This window comes from Pogoniulus pusillus, chromosome 18 (genome assembly GCF_015220805.1).
Source record: "Pogoniulus pusillus isolate bPogPus1 chromosome 18, bPogPus1.pri, whole genome shotgun sequence".
NCBI lineage: Eukaryota > Metazoa > Chordata > Aves > Piciformes > Lybiidae > Pogoniulus > Pogoniulus pusillus.
Window position 1 is genome coordinate 7,188,536 of NC_087281.1, and position 15,929 is coordinate 7,204,464.

General features: G+C 42.6%; 1 protein-coding gene across 4 annotated transcripts in view; it reads right to left on the minus strand.

The window, feature by feature from the left end:
• KCNK17 (potassium two pore domain channel subfamily K member 17) overlaps positions 1-15,929 on the minus strand; it is a 114,040-nt gene that overhangs the window by 61,422 nt on the left and 36,689 nt on the right. For 2 of the 4 annotated variants that reach the window (XR_010305544.1, XM_064158318.1), the window contains exon 5: positions 15,038-15,146. Coding sequence is in view for 3 of the 4 variants with exons in the window: in XM_064158318.1 (XP_064014388.1) it covers positions 15,038-15,146 (109 nt within the window). In the remaining variant the exon portion in view is untranslated. Of the gene's footprint in view, positions 1-13,834; positions 13,964-13,995; positions 14,066-15,037; positions 15,147-15,929 lie in introns of those variants that run through there. The other 2 variants (XM_064158317.1, XM_064158316.1) reach the window with 2 other exon arrangements.

Genomic DNA, 15,929 nt, shown 5'->3' on the forward strand with positions numbered 1-15,929 from the left:
GGCTACTATCCACCAGCACCCCCAGGTTGCTTTCTTCCTGGCTGCCCTCCAGCCACTCTGTCTCCAGCCTGTAGCACTGCTTAGGGTTGTTGTGGCCAAAGTGCAGAACCCTTCACTTGGCCTTGTTAAATTTCATCCCATTGGCCTCTGTCCACCCATCCAGCCTGTCTAGGTCTCTCTGAAGGGCTCTCCTACCTTCCAACAGCTCCACACCTGCTCCTAGCTTGGTGTCATCTGCAAACTTACTGATGCTGGACTCAATCCCCTTGTCCAGATCATCAGTAAAGATGTTGAATAGGCCTGGGCCCAGCACTGATCCTTGGGGAACACCACTAGTGACAGCTGCCAACTGGATGTGGCACCATTCACCACCACTCTCTGGGCTCTGCCATCCAGCCAGTTCTTGACCCAGCACAGAGTGAATCTGTCCAAGCCACGAGCTGCCAGCTTGGCTAGGAGGCCACTAGGCTGGTCATCTCATGCTGAAAACCTGTGACTGTAAATATGAGACCAAATAGCACATGCATAGCAGCCACTAATGGACACTGTGCATGTGCATGCATGTGTTTGTGTGGGTGGTGAATTCATACAAGATGTTCCTACAGATATTCATAGAACGGAAATTTGAAAGTGGAATAGAAAGTGGTGAAATTACTGAGTGCTGCATGGAAGTAACAGAAATGTCATGCAACCAGATGTTGGTTTTCCCCCATAAGTCTTTGCTATAGACTGGTATTTGCCTCACTATATTAGTAAGATTGTGCTTACTGGTAAGTGTCCATACCAAACCGATGACACATTAAGGAAGACTGTTTTTAATCAATATGTCTGTCTATCATACTGATTTTATTCTCCCCAGCACATTCACTTTCATAGTGGATAGACTAAGAGGCATGAGCTCCAGCATCAAAAGAAGATGTCAGAAGAATGTTTAGAGATTGGCATCTTTCATGTGGAGTTGGAGGTTTTAGATACATGTTAAACGTAGCAGTTAAAAGAGAACAGCTTTGACTGATGATGCAATGCAATGTTGGGATTGCAGGAAAAGATCTCAGCAGAAGGCCAGCACACAGATGTGTCAGATGGTATTGCATTCCACACACTAGAAGTAATGGTCTCCTCACTGAGCCATCAGCAGCACTGCTGCAGACTTCCTTATGTTTGAAAGCATTGGGATAGACTGGAAGAAATACTGGTCACTGCAAAAGACTTCAGCCTACTGGTGAAAAACCAGAAGAAGCCTTGAAAACACTCACTTTTATAGCAATGAATGGTTCCCATGCTCTTCAGCTGGAATCATAACCCTCCAAACAATCAGCATAAGCTAAGAACAGAACAATCTGGTTGATTTCAGTAAGTGTTTTACTTTCCTTGGGTTTTTTCCCTAATGGGAAAGGGGAATTGTTTTGTGACTTAGAAGATATGTATACTTTCCTGACTGTCTTGTTCTCTTTTACTCTTTGGAAATACACATGGGAAAGGGAGTCCACAATAGACTCTCATAAGACACATAAGATTCATAGAACCATAGTTTTAACTCAGGCTTGTAGACATCCCTGAGGCCATACTACCAGATGACCTGTTTATAGCAGGGCTAACTTCAAAGTTAGGTGAGGTTGCTCAAGGTCTTGACCAGGTGAATTTGGAAATCTCCTAGGACCAATACTCCAAAGACTCTCTGGGAACCTGTTCTAATGCATAGCCAGTTTTGGGGTGAAATCTCCTTCCTTATATTCAATCAGACTTTGCCTAACTGCAAACTGTGTACATTGCCTCTTCTACCTTGCCTGGTGCACCTCTGGGAAGAATCTGTTTCTTCTTCCTCTGTAGTTCCCCTCTAGGTAGTGGGAGATGGCAATTAGTTTCCAATTCCCCTTTTCTTTTTGAAGCTAAACAAACCTTGCTTGTTAAATATCTCCTCACATGTCAGGTATCCTGTATCATACTTTTGGTCCTCTGTTGAACTCCTTCCTGTAAACTGGGCACAGTTCTCCAGATACAGCCCTGTGAATACCAACTTGAGGTAACTGTCCTGCTGGCAAGAGTCCTGCTGAGAAAGATCCTCCTTCTTGCCTTTCTTGGAGGTGGGTGTGATATTTGCCTTTCTTTTTGACATCAAGGACCTCATCAGATTGCCATAATCTTTCAAATGTGGTAGAGCTTGGCCTTGAAATGACACCAGCCAGCTATCTCATAACCCTTGGATCCAAGCCGTCTCAAGGACTTGCACGTGTCCCCGTGCTTGTGCTGATGCATTTGTTTACACAGTCTCTGGCTTAATCTTCCCCTACCATAGCAATGTTTGTCTCCTTCAAACTGCCACAAGGCACATAGTTCTGGGAAGGTGAAGACAGACTTCAACAGTAAAGATGGCAGAAGAGGAGACAAGATCTTTGGCCTTTTCTGTGTCACTCATTACCAGGTCTCTTACCCTCTCAGGAATTGTTCTGAGCTGGCAATACTTTTTTCAGAGAAGGTTTGAGTGTCTGAGTTCTGCAACAGATTTTCACTTTTGAAAATCTGGGCTCTTCCTGGCATAATTTTAATAAAAGTTTTGTGAGAGAAAAGAAAATAGGAGACTGTCAATGTGAATATTTGCAGAAAAAGAGAGCTACAGATCTAAATAGTCTCTCACTGGGTTCTTGCTGGTCAGATTATTCCTCCCTATTATAACTAATATTTCCCATTTTGAAATTCTCTTCATAAAAAGAAATCATTATTCAGGAAAAAAAAAAAAAAACACCAAACCCACAAACCCAGCAACTCTTAATTTATTCCCCAGACTGTAGCTCCACACAGAAAGAAAACACAGATGTTTCATAACACAGCTGTAGAGTGAACTTTTCCAGGTTTGTGCATTTGGCACCCTTCTGCGTCTTTGGGACCCAAATGAATGTCTCAAGGCACATGGCTCCACTCTGGATGCTGTGCTGCTTCAGTAGGGATGAGGAAGTAAGCACAAGCTCCAGCAACACAAGCTCTTAGGATTTGAGTGAAACCAAGCCTGAGATGATTTGTGCCACAGGTTTTGATGTTTGCATTATCTCACAAAATCACAAGCAATTTTCCACTGCAGAAGCAGCAATACAAATATGGCAAAGGAGAGTCTGCAGGATTTGTCACTAGTTTAAGCCATTTGTGGTAGAGAATGGGTGCAGCTTTGCTCAATCCTTTGTGCATTAGCTGGAGTTGTAATCCAGTTGCTTGAGGGCTCCACTGACTGCTGGTGTAGCTGTAAATTATGACTTGCATCAAGTGGAAAGAAGGCCTAAAGGCTGGTATTGTCCCGAGGCAAACTGTCTTGATCCTTCCTTTAACAGTGCCCTTAACATGTATCCCCTGCTGGAGGTAGGTATACCTAGACAGGGTGTGCCTGCCCAACATGGGTTTGTTTCCTACCCTCATTCAGTGACTAGACTGAGAATCTCACATCTTTACAAAGCATTGCTTTCCAAATCTCTGCCAGTCCTCAACTGCATCATGTAACTTCCTTCTCCTTGCTCCTGCAGCTAACTTCTCCCAGATGCAAAGTCTGCAGTTCCTTTTCCTACCTCTCCCAAATCCAATGCAGTATCAAACATCTCACTTCAAATTCACCTGCATTTATATACACTTTTCCATAGCAAAAACAACAACAACAAAAAAAAAAAGAATTCTATGTCTAATAACAAGGAGGAGGAAAAAAAAAAGAAAAGTGATGCTGATGGCTCAAATTATAACTGTACAGAATTAATTCTCTGTAATCTGATCGTGCACCTTAATCAGGACTGCTCCCAGTAAGAGTGAAGGAACAACAGCATTTCATGGCTTCAGCTATATAGCACACTACAGAACCAAAGTACTAACAGGATTAGTTGTTGGAGTACCATACAAAGATTTCCTCTGTGAAGAACTAAGATGAATAACACTAATGTTTTGTAGAAAGGCAGAAACTGGGTACCAGCCAGATCTTTCTGTTCTTTAGTCACTACAGTTTATGCAAGGGAGCACAACAATGCAATAAGCTTTCTCCCTTTGGGACCACAGACATGGATTAGTCTCATCTTTTTGATATGCTTTATCTAGATTTGTTTGGCACTCCAACAAGTGGACACTTACTGATTTCTTCTGAGCTTACAGTTCCATCAAAGTAGAGTCAGATTTTTCTCAAGGGATTACTTAGCCTCGAGGGACAGAATGTAACAGGAAAACAGCAAAACATTTTTATGAATCAGACATCTACTTTTCTGCTAACAGACTGCACAATGAAAACATGTTTGTTTTGATTCTAGAAAACAGATGAAAAATATTTGGATCAAGCAGAGAAGAAAGGAATTTGCCAGTATACCTAGCAAGCTATTTGAAGGAGATACGACAATTACGAGCACTATGTCAGTGCCCAGAGAGACAGAAGAACGGAGTCATACTGTCTCTCACTGGATAATTAACCTTCCATTACTGTTCAAGGGGGTGAGATGAGATAAACTGTGTATGTGGCAGGTAGAACAGAGCAAAGAGGATCAGAGATGTGTGAAGGCAAGACAATAACTAGTATGAAAAGATGACAAATAAGGATACAGCAAAAAGAAGTATTTCAGCTCATTGCCTCTTCTTTTCCCTACACAAGACAAAATAATCAGAAATTAGAATCTTCTAACCTCCCTCATCTCTACTTAACCTTCTTAGGCAGTGCTCGTGTCTCAGATCTCTTAATTTCCTATCAAAAGCTTGTCACCAACCCAAAGAACTGTGCAGTTCCAATAGCTTTCAACTCACTTATGAGTTAACAGGCCAAAGATGCAAATGTATTCAGCTGTAGAGATGTCTTTTCCAGGATTTTTCAAAGCTTTGTCATCTGACAATTCTTTGATTTAAAAATGAAACAAAAGTGACTAATTTCTAGAAGTGATAGAGAAATTCAAGGCTATGCCCTACAGTAGGCTTACAAGGAGAAAGGTTCTAGGAATTAGGCTTAAGCATCTGAATCTTTGCAAACTCTGTGAGTCCTAAATTTCAGCTTGCCTGTAGGTCAAGCTAGTTGCTCAGCAAGAAACCCTAACGTGAGCCCAGTTCTGGGCCCCTCAATTCAAGAGAGATGTTGAGGTGCTGGAAGGTGTCCAGAGAAGGGTGACAAAGCTGGTGAGGGGCCTGGAACATAAATCCTATGAGGAGAGGCTGAGGGAGCTGGGGGTGTGCAGCCTGGAGAAGAGGAGGCTCAGGGGGGACCTCATTGCTGTCTACAACTACCTGAAGGGAGGCTGTAGCCAGGTGGGGGGTGGCCTCTTCTCCCAGGCAACCAGCAATAGAACAAGGGGACACAGTCTCAAGTTGTGCCGGGAAAAGTATAGGCTGGATGTTAGGAGGAAGTTGTTGGCAGAGAGAGTGATTGGCATTGGAATGGGCTGCCCAGGGAGGTGGTGAAGGTACCATCCCTTGAGATCTTCAAGAAAAGCCTGGCTGAGGCACTTGGTGCCATAGTCGAATTGATTGGATAGGGCTAGGTTGGACTGGATGATCTTGGAGGTCTCTTCCAACCTGGCTGATTCTATGATTCTGTGACTATTCATTGGTGGAAAGCAAAAACGGCTGCTATAAAGATGACTGCACACCATTCTCAACTCAGAGCTCTTACCTTGCCTAGAGAATGGCTATGCCACCTCTGACATGTAGTCTGCTACCTTCTCAAACTTCTTAAAGGTTTATTAAATGGAGAACCAAATGCTATTATGAGGACAAGTTTAAAATGCTTCATGCAGGAGGGCTGATTAATCCCATCTGCAGACCAAGGAGGGAGGCCGTTCCTAAGGACTCACCTGGCTTGGCCTCATGTCTTCAGTTTCCTGGGTCTGCTTCATAAAATGGAGCTAAGATGCTAAATGTTGGGGTGAGATGTCAAATGGAGATAAGATGCTAAATTTCAGGGCAGGATGCTAAGTTTTGGGGTAAGATATAAAATGCAGATAAGATGCTAAATTTTGGAGTGGGATGCTAAATTTTGGGGTGGGATGGTAAATTTTGGCATAAGATATAAAATGGAGATAAGATGCAAATTGAAGTAGGATGCTAAATTTTGGCATAAGATGCTAAATTGAGGTAAGATATAAAATGGAGACAGGATGCTAAATTTTGGGGTAATCTATAAAATAGAGCTAAAATGCTAAATTTTGGGGTGAGATGCTAAATTTTGGCATAAGATATAAAATGGAGATATGGTAAATTTTGGGGTGGGATGCTAAATTTTGGGGTAAGATATAAAATGGAGATATGCTAAATTTTGGGGTGGGATGCTAAATTTTGGGGTAAGCTATAAAATGGAGATAAGATGCTGAATTTTGGGGTAAGATATCAAATGCAGAGAATATGCTAAATTTTGGGGTAAGCTATAAAATGGAGATAAGATGCTGAATTTTGGGGTGAGCTATAAAATGGAGATAAGATGTAAAATGAAGTAGGATGCTAAATTTTGGGATAAGATATCAAATGGAGAGAAGATGCTAAATTTTGGGGTAAGCTATAAAATGGAGATAAGATGCTAAATTTTGGGGTAAGCTATAAAATGGAGAGAAGATGCTAAATTTTGGGGTGAGTTATAAAATGGAGATAAGATGTAAAATGAAGTAGGATGCTAAATTTTGGGGTAAGATATCAAATGGAGAGAAGATGCTAAATTTTGGGGCGAGATGTGTCCCTGCCCATGGCAGGGGGGTTGGAACTAGATGAACCTTGTGGTCCCTTCCATCCCTGACTGATTCTATGCTAAATTCTATGCTAAATTGGTGTGTTCAATATATTAATCTTGTTGAAAGCACAGATACCCATTTCTTCAATGGAATAATAATAATAGCTTGTCTTCCTTAGCGACTGGAGCGGTGTGAATAAAAGAGCTCTGCTAGACAGCAGAGAATGCCAAATGGGCATATTTTACTAGAAGAGAAAAACAGCTTGTCACTTCTAATTGTTCAAATTATGTGTGATTCAGTTCTTCCTGCAGTTATTTTTAAAGTGTTGTTAAGAGGGTATAATGTGCAGCTAAGAATAAAAGGGAGTGTGAAATTGTTAGCTCCCCTGGTAGGTACGTGGCGATAATGAACATTTCATAAAGTTCTTATTAGCAGACAAATCTCTGCAGTGCTCAGGATATGTCTCCTGGTGTTAACAGCCTCTGACTGAAGTAAGGGTCCTTGAGGAATACAGATGGGTTTTGATCTGCCACTTTTTTTTCCTTTTCAGTTTCTGAAATGTTGTGTTGTGTGCTCATCACTCTGCCTCTATCTCTCCGTGAGAATAGGCGCAGCAGACATAACAGGTCTCACTTTCACAGGATAGCCCTTGAGTCTGATCTCTGGGAAAACTACAGGCTTAGACTTTTTCTGGCCTGTTAACTACTCTTGTCCTCATGTGGGTATAGAAAAGGCCTGCTAAAGTAGCTAGATTTCTCTGGAATGTCACAGGAACTCAGCTCACACTGATAACAAAGATATTGGACAAGATTAGTTAGGTTACTCAAACACCACAGGCAGAGCTCAGCCCTACAACCCTGCCTAGTATGGTAAGGCAGGGACACCCTCAGTGCCTGAACCAGGTGGCCATGCCAGCAGAAGTCTCTTATGCTGATGCAATTTTAGCAGCAGAGCTGTGCTTCACCAGTAGAGCATGGCTTGCTTCTGTGACTTCACCTCCTGCTGTTTCGACAGGCCACAGCTGTGCTTACAATATCTGCAAACCTGTGGACAACTTCTGCACATGCCTGAGCTCTAGTCACAGAAACTCATGTACCAAGTCTTGAACTAACTTCAGACTTGTTAAGATGGGTGCAGGCAAATACTAGCTTGGGTGATGGCAGTGTAGATAGAATCATAGAATCAACCAGGTTGGAAGAGATCTTGAAGATCATCCAGTCCAACCTATCCCCCAGCCCCATCCACTCAACTAGACCATGGCAATAGAATCATGTGGTGGTATGAAAGAGCTCAGCCTGATCTAGCACTTTACCCAGCCCCAAAACAAATGTTACAGCTACTGAATCTACAAATGAGGGCTTTCTGATCTCTAGGGAGAAAGTCCAGGAGCTTACTTTTAATATTGAATGTTTGATATTCAACTCTTCCTTCTGGGACATCAAGATTGAAACTCAGGATGGGGAGGAGATGAAGAGATGGAAATGGCAGTTTGGAGTACAACAATCAGTGGGAACTTCAAATCCCGGTCAGATTGTCCCACTGCTCCTGAAATATTCCAAGACTAAGTCATAGTATGTTGCTGCTGTGAGGAACATCACATCCTTGCACATCCAAATGCTCGCAGGGCTTTCCTGCCTGCATCTCTGACAGGGAGGCATTTACAGGCTGGGTGTAACAGTGCCATAAACATGCCTTAGTCTGACTAAAGGGCTTTTTCTTTCCTAGGCTCCTGCATGCTTTTATCCTGCTGACCTTTGTTCTATTCAATGATTCAATCTGATGGATAACCAATCTGCCTATGCCATACCTTGATTTTTTGGCAGGTATCCTGCAAATGTTGTTATTGGCATTTTAAGTGTAAGCTTGCTGAGGTCACAAGAGTTTCTGACTCTCTTGCAAGTGGTGGCTTCTCCAGCACCCTGCAAATGTAATTTCTTTCCTGACTGTGGGCTCTGGCACTACAGAGTTCACTTTACAACATGACCTCCACCTTTGTACTCAGCTTTTCTGTGGGATCTCATCCTCTGGAGGAGCTTATCTCATCCACTTTAGATGTTTATAACATGGATATCTATCTGAGGTAGTCAGGCTAGGCTCACTTTATATGTAGTGGAAAGAGAGGCTTTCACAGTGAGATTTATCTGTTGTCTTTTTGTCAGCAAGTTGAGGAGGAAATAAAGTATGCCTCTGCCATACCTTTTTTCTCTCCATTTATTACTAAGGGCACTTAGTAAGTCACTCAGATGTGAGACCTTCACTGGGTAAATCTCACTCCATATGACTGCCAGGTGCTTGCAACATTATCTGATGATCTAATGTAGTCTTCACTGACATAACCATCAGTAAAATTAGTTAGGTCTATTGTGAAGTTAATAAGGGATTTTCTTCCCATGATAAACTTGTTTGGGTAATGGAATTCATCTGATCTACAAAGCAGAATGAAAAGAATTCTCAAGGTATGGAAGTAAGCTAACTTAAAAAATAGAAATCATAGAATTAGGCAGAGTTGGAAGGGACCACAAGGATCGTCTGGTTTCAACCCTCCTCCATGGGCAGGGACACCTCACATTAGATCAGGCTGTCTAGAGTCTCATCCAGCCTGGCCTTAAACACCTCCAGGGATGGGGCTTCCAACATCTCCCTGGGCAACTCATTCCAGGGTCTCACCACCTTCCCGGTGAAGAACTTCTTCCTAACATCCAGTCTGAATCTACCCATTTCTAGCTTTGTACCATTCCCCTTAGACCTATCACTACCTGATACTCTAAAAAGTCCCTCCCCAGCTTTCTTGTAGGCCACCTTCAGATAATGAAAGGTCACAATAAGGTCACCTCAGAGCCTTCTCCTCTCCAGACTGAACAGCCCCAAAATTTGGCTCATGTGTTTGAAAATCACATTGCTGAGCAAGCAATACTTTAAGACTGGGAGAACTGTCATAGAGATAAGACTTCAGAGTCTTACACCTGCCTGTAGCATTGGTTTTGTGGCCTTCAGGCCACTTATTGCCAGCCAGCCTCCCAGGAAATAATATGTTCTTGCAGCAGAGACAATGAGGAAGTAAAATGAATTCTCAGCATCTTGAAAATTAGTTTAACAAAAGTCTGGATTTGCCTCATATCTACAATGAAAAACAATTCAGAGAACTGATCTGAGACTTAATTATCAGAGTCATAAAAGGCTCTGTGACCTAGAAAAAGAGAAGAAACAACCACCTCAGGTCTAACCTCACTGATGTCAATGAAGTTACAGCTAGCATGATCTGAGGCTGTAGACTTTGTTCTTAACCATTATTCCAAATACCCAAAGTACCCAATGGGCAGGGTGATAGATGTGTTTCTTTTTTCAAGAACTTACCAGCCCAATCCATCTGAAACATGTCATGCATCATTCAGGAGCCAGTTGCCCCTCAATTAAAGGATTTTGGCTCTCTGCCCTTTTCTGTAAAAATAGTCCTGCCAGGGTGTTGCAGTCCTGCTAGGGTGTTGCTGCTAGTCTTAGTAGAAGCACTCAGACCTGATTTGGAGCAGGAAAGAGAGAGGGGCCTAGGAGTATGCAAGCTAAACAAAAGCTACAGTATCAATTTTCTCACAACCACTTGTGAGGAATGAGGAAACAACACTTAACCTTCCTTCACTATCCCTTTGTCATTGTGCTGGTTTGAGCCTAGCTAGAATGTTTTGGTGAGAAGAACTAGATTACAGGCTGTGAAAAGGAAACAATGGTGATGTCTACTTCACTCATAGGCTTGCTGAGATGTATAAGAACAAGAACATAAATGTAAGTAACAGAGTCACTCTCTGGGCTTTGTGGGCTGCACTTCTCTCTCTAACCTGCTTCCTAACCCCCCTGGCCCACCCTCCAATCTTCCTTGGGCATAAGGCAAGGTCTGGGTAAGGTAGAGGGGTGGGAGGAAGTTGGAAGGGCAGTTGGGAGCCCCTCCTGGGGACTCAGGTTTCTGGGAGGGCTGTTGTGCTTCTGTATTACCTTTCACCTTGTCTATTTCTGTTTATAACTGTATATATTGTAAATATCTGCTTGTATATTGAGCTAAGCTGTAAATATAAGCTTCATTCAATTTCCAGAGCTGCTGAGTCTAGTCTGGGTGATTTTCCAAAGTGGGGGGGGGAGCAGGGAACACCCAAACCATCACAGTCATTTAAGTTTCTGGTTCACACTGCAGATAAGAGTTGTATCATAATCCACTAAGCAAATGATTCTTGAAAATAGTAATTCATTTACTGTGGTGAATAACAGGTGTTTGTTTCATTGACAGGACACATCTTTGGTCAGCTTTGTTTGTTGAAATAGCGAGGCCCCTACTTAATGGTGGTCAGGGAACAGCAGCATTTGTGACTAGATAAAGCTATTCAGATGGGTCTTCCTACCTCTCAACTCATCAAGAAATCTGTCACCAACAATCATGGCTTTGGAACAAGCAAAGTAACCTCATACACCAGCCAAGAAATAAGTGGCAGCAAAAATCTTAATTTTCAGACGTGAAATACTTGATGTTTATGAGTAATAATTAGTGACAAAACCTGCATGGTAGTGAGAGTGATTAATTTTACTCTTCCCAAGTATTATAGGAGTGTTAAGAATTTTATGGAAGAACAGCAGATTTCCTTGCTAAGGGTTGAAGCAATTCACAACATGCATGGGCTACAGATTAGAAAAAGATTCACTGTGGGGTGTGTGTCCTAGACTGATGGGAGGGTTTTGGCAGGATTCTGCAAGCTTCCTGCACTGGTGCAGCACCTCTAGCATTTTTGAGAGAGAGAGAGAGCAGGAAAAGGGGAGGCAGACTGGGAATTGCAGGAGCTAGTCCCATGAAGATTCTTCACTTTGGTGCATGAGTGTGGTATGACGGTCAATAATTGGATGCTGAAGGTTGTGTGGCTTGCAGAGAAATGGGAGATTGCTATGTATCTTTACTGTGGGGGTGGTGGAGTGCTGCAACAGGTTGCCCAGGGAGGTGGTTGAGGCCCCTTCCCTGGAGACATTCAAAGTGAGTCTTGATGGGGCCCCTGGGTGATCTGGTCTAGTGGGGATGTCCCTGCTGACTGCAGGGGGGCTGGACTAGATGACCTCTAGAGGTCCTTTCCAGCCCAGCCCGGATCATTCTACCTTACAAATAATTTTGGTGCCTGCTGTGCTTACCTGACTTCTGCTTGTATGCAACCAGCAGCTGTGTTGTGGGGAGGTGTCTCTGGGATAAAAGTAATTTTAATCAACAGTTCTTACAAAGCCAAGACATAACAAAAGGCATTCTCAGGAATCTACTGATTAGCAGCTGGGAATAGCTTGAATTTTATCCCCGAGTCCAAGCCACACAAGCAAGATTTTTGTGCAGACATGGTAGCAGGTTGAGGTAAAAGCACAGCCTGGAGCACATACTAAGACTGCAATGCAGACATATCCTAACGCCCTGATTCCTTTGACTTGAGTACTTTCAGTACAGACTGTGGAAGCCTCTCAATCTGAATAGACAAGTAGCAAGCCAATATGAAAAATAAAACCAAACCAAACCAGAATCCAGACCTCTAAACGTCCAGCTATCTGCCCAGTTCACTGTTTTGCACTCATCTTTCTACAATGCACCTCTGAGGTTATGTGTTCTGCTTCAAGTAATACAGGCAAAGAAAAAGCTGAGATGTAATGTAGACCTTTTTGGTGCAGGTTTGCATATAGGCATGCACACTTTTGTAATGGAAAGCATGACCCAAATTGATACCTGGTTTGTCTGTGTGAGTGTGCATGAGTGACCCAGGAATAATAAACTAACCTATGTATAGTTCAGTGTTCATGGACAAAAGTAAAACAGACAACATCAAACAAGCTCTGTACTAGTGAAAGAGCAGGCACAAATCACCTTAAGGTAATAACAACAAAATACCCAGTACATATGACTTCCCCAAGCAAGACAGGTTGTACAGCTCCTGACTCCCATAAGCATCTCTGTCATCCCAAGGTATCAAGAGCTTCCTATCAGAGATGGGAAAGCCTGGATCTGGTAACCTTTATGCTGCAAGGCAGTGAAAGACTAAAGAGGGGAAAGAGCGAACTGAAGATAATGGAAAACACTTTCCCAGATGCCTGCTCCAATGAGCATGGCTTTTTGTTCTTTTTCAGAGTCATTGAAATCAGCAATAAGTAGTGGGATAACAGCAGGCCTGGGCCTGGCAGCAACAAATGGAGCAGTAAGGAAAGAGAGGAATGTTTACGGTTGTTGTATGGAAACTATTCAAAGGAAAACGAAGCATTTTACAGCCTGGATAACCTACCTAATTTAAAAGTGGACATGCTGCCACACATCCTCCCTTTGTAACTCTACAAAAACACAGGGTGAACGAGATTTCATGCCTGCCTCATCAACTTCAATGCACTCTGCAAGTGGTGCTGCTTTGCCTCAGCTCTGACTAGCTGCTCTGCTATTACCTGACTTTTATTACACAGAGCGAGCATCCTTGGCACACAACTGCTGTATGGCTCTGCTATGTCTGAGCTGCCCCAAGGGTTGTTACCCCACTGTGAAGCAGAGCATGCATCAAGTAAGGGAGCTCTCAGCACTTCCCAGAGCTGAAATCTCAGGAGACAGGGATCTGTCTCTGCCTCCAGGGATATCTTCTATCTTTTTGTGGGCTGATCAAGAGAAAAGGGATAGCTACACAAACGTTAATGTCCGCAGCGGTTTATGACTGGCACCCCTGCAGGCAGCAGCTCCCTCCTTTTGTGTTCTCTTACATTCAGGTAACCATGACTTCTATGCTCATATCATACCCATTAACCTGCTTATTTATGTATCTTTCTGTTTCCTAATCTAACCACCTTAAAAATCACTTACAAACTGACACAAGTGCATCCACTCAAGAAGTGATGGTAATTTAAATTAACCAATCTGAATCATCCCCTTGGGCATGACTCATTTTTTTTATATATATATTTAAAATCATATTTCACACAGCCAGGAGATGCAAAACTCAATGTTTACAATTACAGTGGCACTTTCCATTAATGCCAGGAGTCTGCTGTTTAGTGTGGAAGCAATCATAGAAGCCAAATATGTTGATTCCTGCATTCTCCAATACTGTAAAAAAAATCTTTAAAGAAGATGTCTGAAAACATTTTAGCTGAAGAAGTAGAAAAGGTTAAACCATTTAATGCATATATTACCCAAACAAAGTAATAAAAAAGAAGAAAAAATACTCCATGCAGATTGTATTGTTTGCTTTTGGTGTCTGATGGTGTTATCTTTAAGCTGGTTCTTTTTCAGTTACTTTTTTCATCTCTGGTGGTGCCTTTCTTATCTGTAGGGAGACATCCAGCAGGTCTTATTCTCCTCAGACTTATCTTATGCAAGAGAAGTCCATCCTCTCAAAGGATATGGAGTACTAAAACCTTTGAACAGTCTCTATGTAACATAGAAAACTAAAAAAGAATCTGAACAAATATATTCCTGTAACTCCTATCTGTGGTCTCAGGGAGACCAGAGAAACCAAGACAGGTTTGTCCAGCTTAGCAGCTGTGTACTGAATTATATAGTCAGATAATACATAAATTAAAACCATTTGATTAAAAAAAAGAGGAACTGCTCAGGGTACAGACTCATTGATGGGTTCAAAGTGACCCCTGGGCTGTCTATGTGCATGCCTGTATTTGGGTTATGCTGTAGAAAGAAGAATATGCACATCCCTCAAAACATTCCTTGAACAACAGCACAGATCAACCAAACTATTTCAAACAGGCAAGTGGTCTTGTCCAGATTCAGTGCCTGCTTTGTGTCATGGAGATGCCTCTTTTGCTTCAGTGGATGTGCCAGCTGCTGTGTCCACAAAAGAGAGTGAAAAACAGGAGCAGGTGTCTCTCCTGCACCAGGATGCCACTATTCTTGACTTGGGCTTTCACAGAATCACAGAAACATCCAGTTTGGAAAAGATCCTCAAGATCACCAAGACCAACCTATAAACCTACTCTACAAGATTCACCTTAAACCATATGCCTAAGCACCATATCCAAATGACCCTTACACACATCCAGGGTGGGTGACTCAACCACCACCTTTAAATGGAAGGAGTACAGACCTCCTACCTGGTATTCTGTACGAGAAAGACTGGACAAACCAGAGTGACCTGATACTTAAATGTCTTACATTTATGTGTTAACTCTCAGTTCCAGCAGGAAATGTACTGTGGGCCTACATTGTCAACTGACACAAAACTACATTGTTCAAAGATACGATCCACTACCTTTAATCACTCATTTGACATTCTGTTGAATATAGATTGGCTGAGCAGGGCATTGGTTGTAAAAAATTACAAAGTCTGTATCAGTCATTGGTTTGCTAAGAGGGATAAAACAACAATGTATAACCAATTGCTCACCTGGTTCCCTTTGCATTCTGCTTTCCACCTCCTCCACAGCTCCTATGTGCATGGCTGACGGGCAACCTTGACTGATCAGATAACACCTGAGGCCTTGCTGGTTTCCTGTCTGGAGGAGATAAGAAGGTGGTGTTGGCCCCTTCTGGGTTTTCTTTGTCTGGGGTAGGGGGCAGGATTTGATTTCTGTAGCATTTCTAAATTGTAAATCACTGTAAATACCTGTAAATATATTTTGTGTATATGCTTGCTGTAAAATAAAGCTTTTTTCCAGGTTGTCCAGGGAGGTTGTGGATGTTCCCTCCCTGGAGGTGCTCAAGGCCAGGTTGGATGAGGCTTTGAGTTCTAGTGGGAGGTGTCCCTGCCTATGGCAGAGGGCTGGAAGTAGATGAACTTTGAAGTCTCTTCCAACCTAAACCATTCTATGCTTCTACAATTCTATGATTTATCCCATCAAGTATCTGGCATGTATTTAGTGTTCCTCCACTATCATGATCTAGACTTTTATGAGGGGGAAGAACCCTGCACATTGGATATACAATTTAACCAAGAACTTCTCAATAGAAAAATGGCTGAAGTGAGACCTGACTTTTATAAGTAATTTACAAACAGTGCCTGCTTTAAACACTGCCCATGATTCCTCTTTGGAGGCTCCTAGGAGCATACTAATGCCCGTAAGAACAGCACTCTCCACTGCTTGGCAATGAAGCTGTGCTGACAGCAGTGTCAAATCACAGGTTAGGGGGCTGGAAGGGACCTCAAAAGATCATCCAGTCCCAGATCACAGAAGGTTAGGGGGCTGGAAGGGACCTCAAAAGATCACAGTATCACAGTATCACCAAGGTTGGAATAGGCCTCCCTCATAGATCATCAGGTCCAACCCTTTACCACAGAG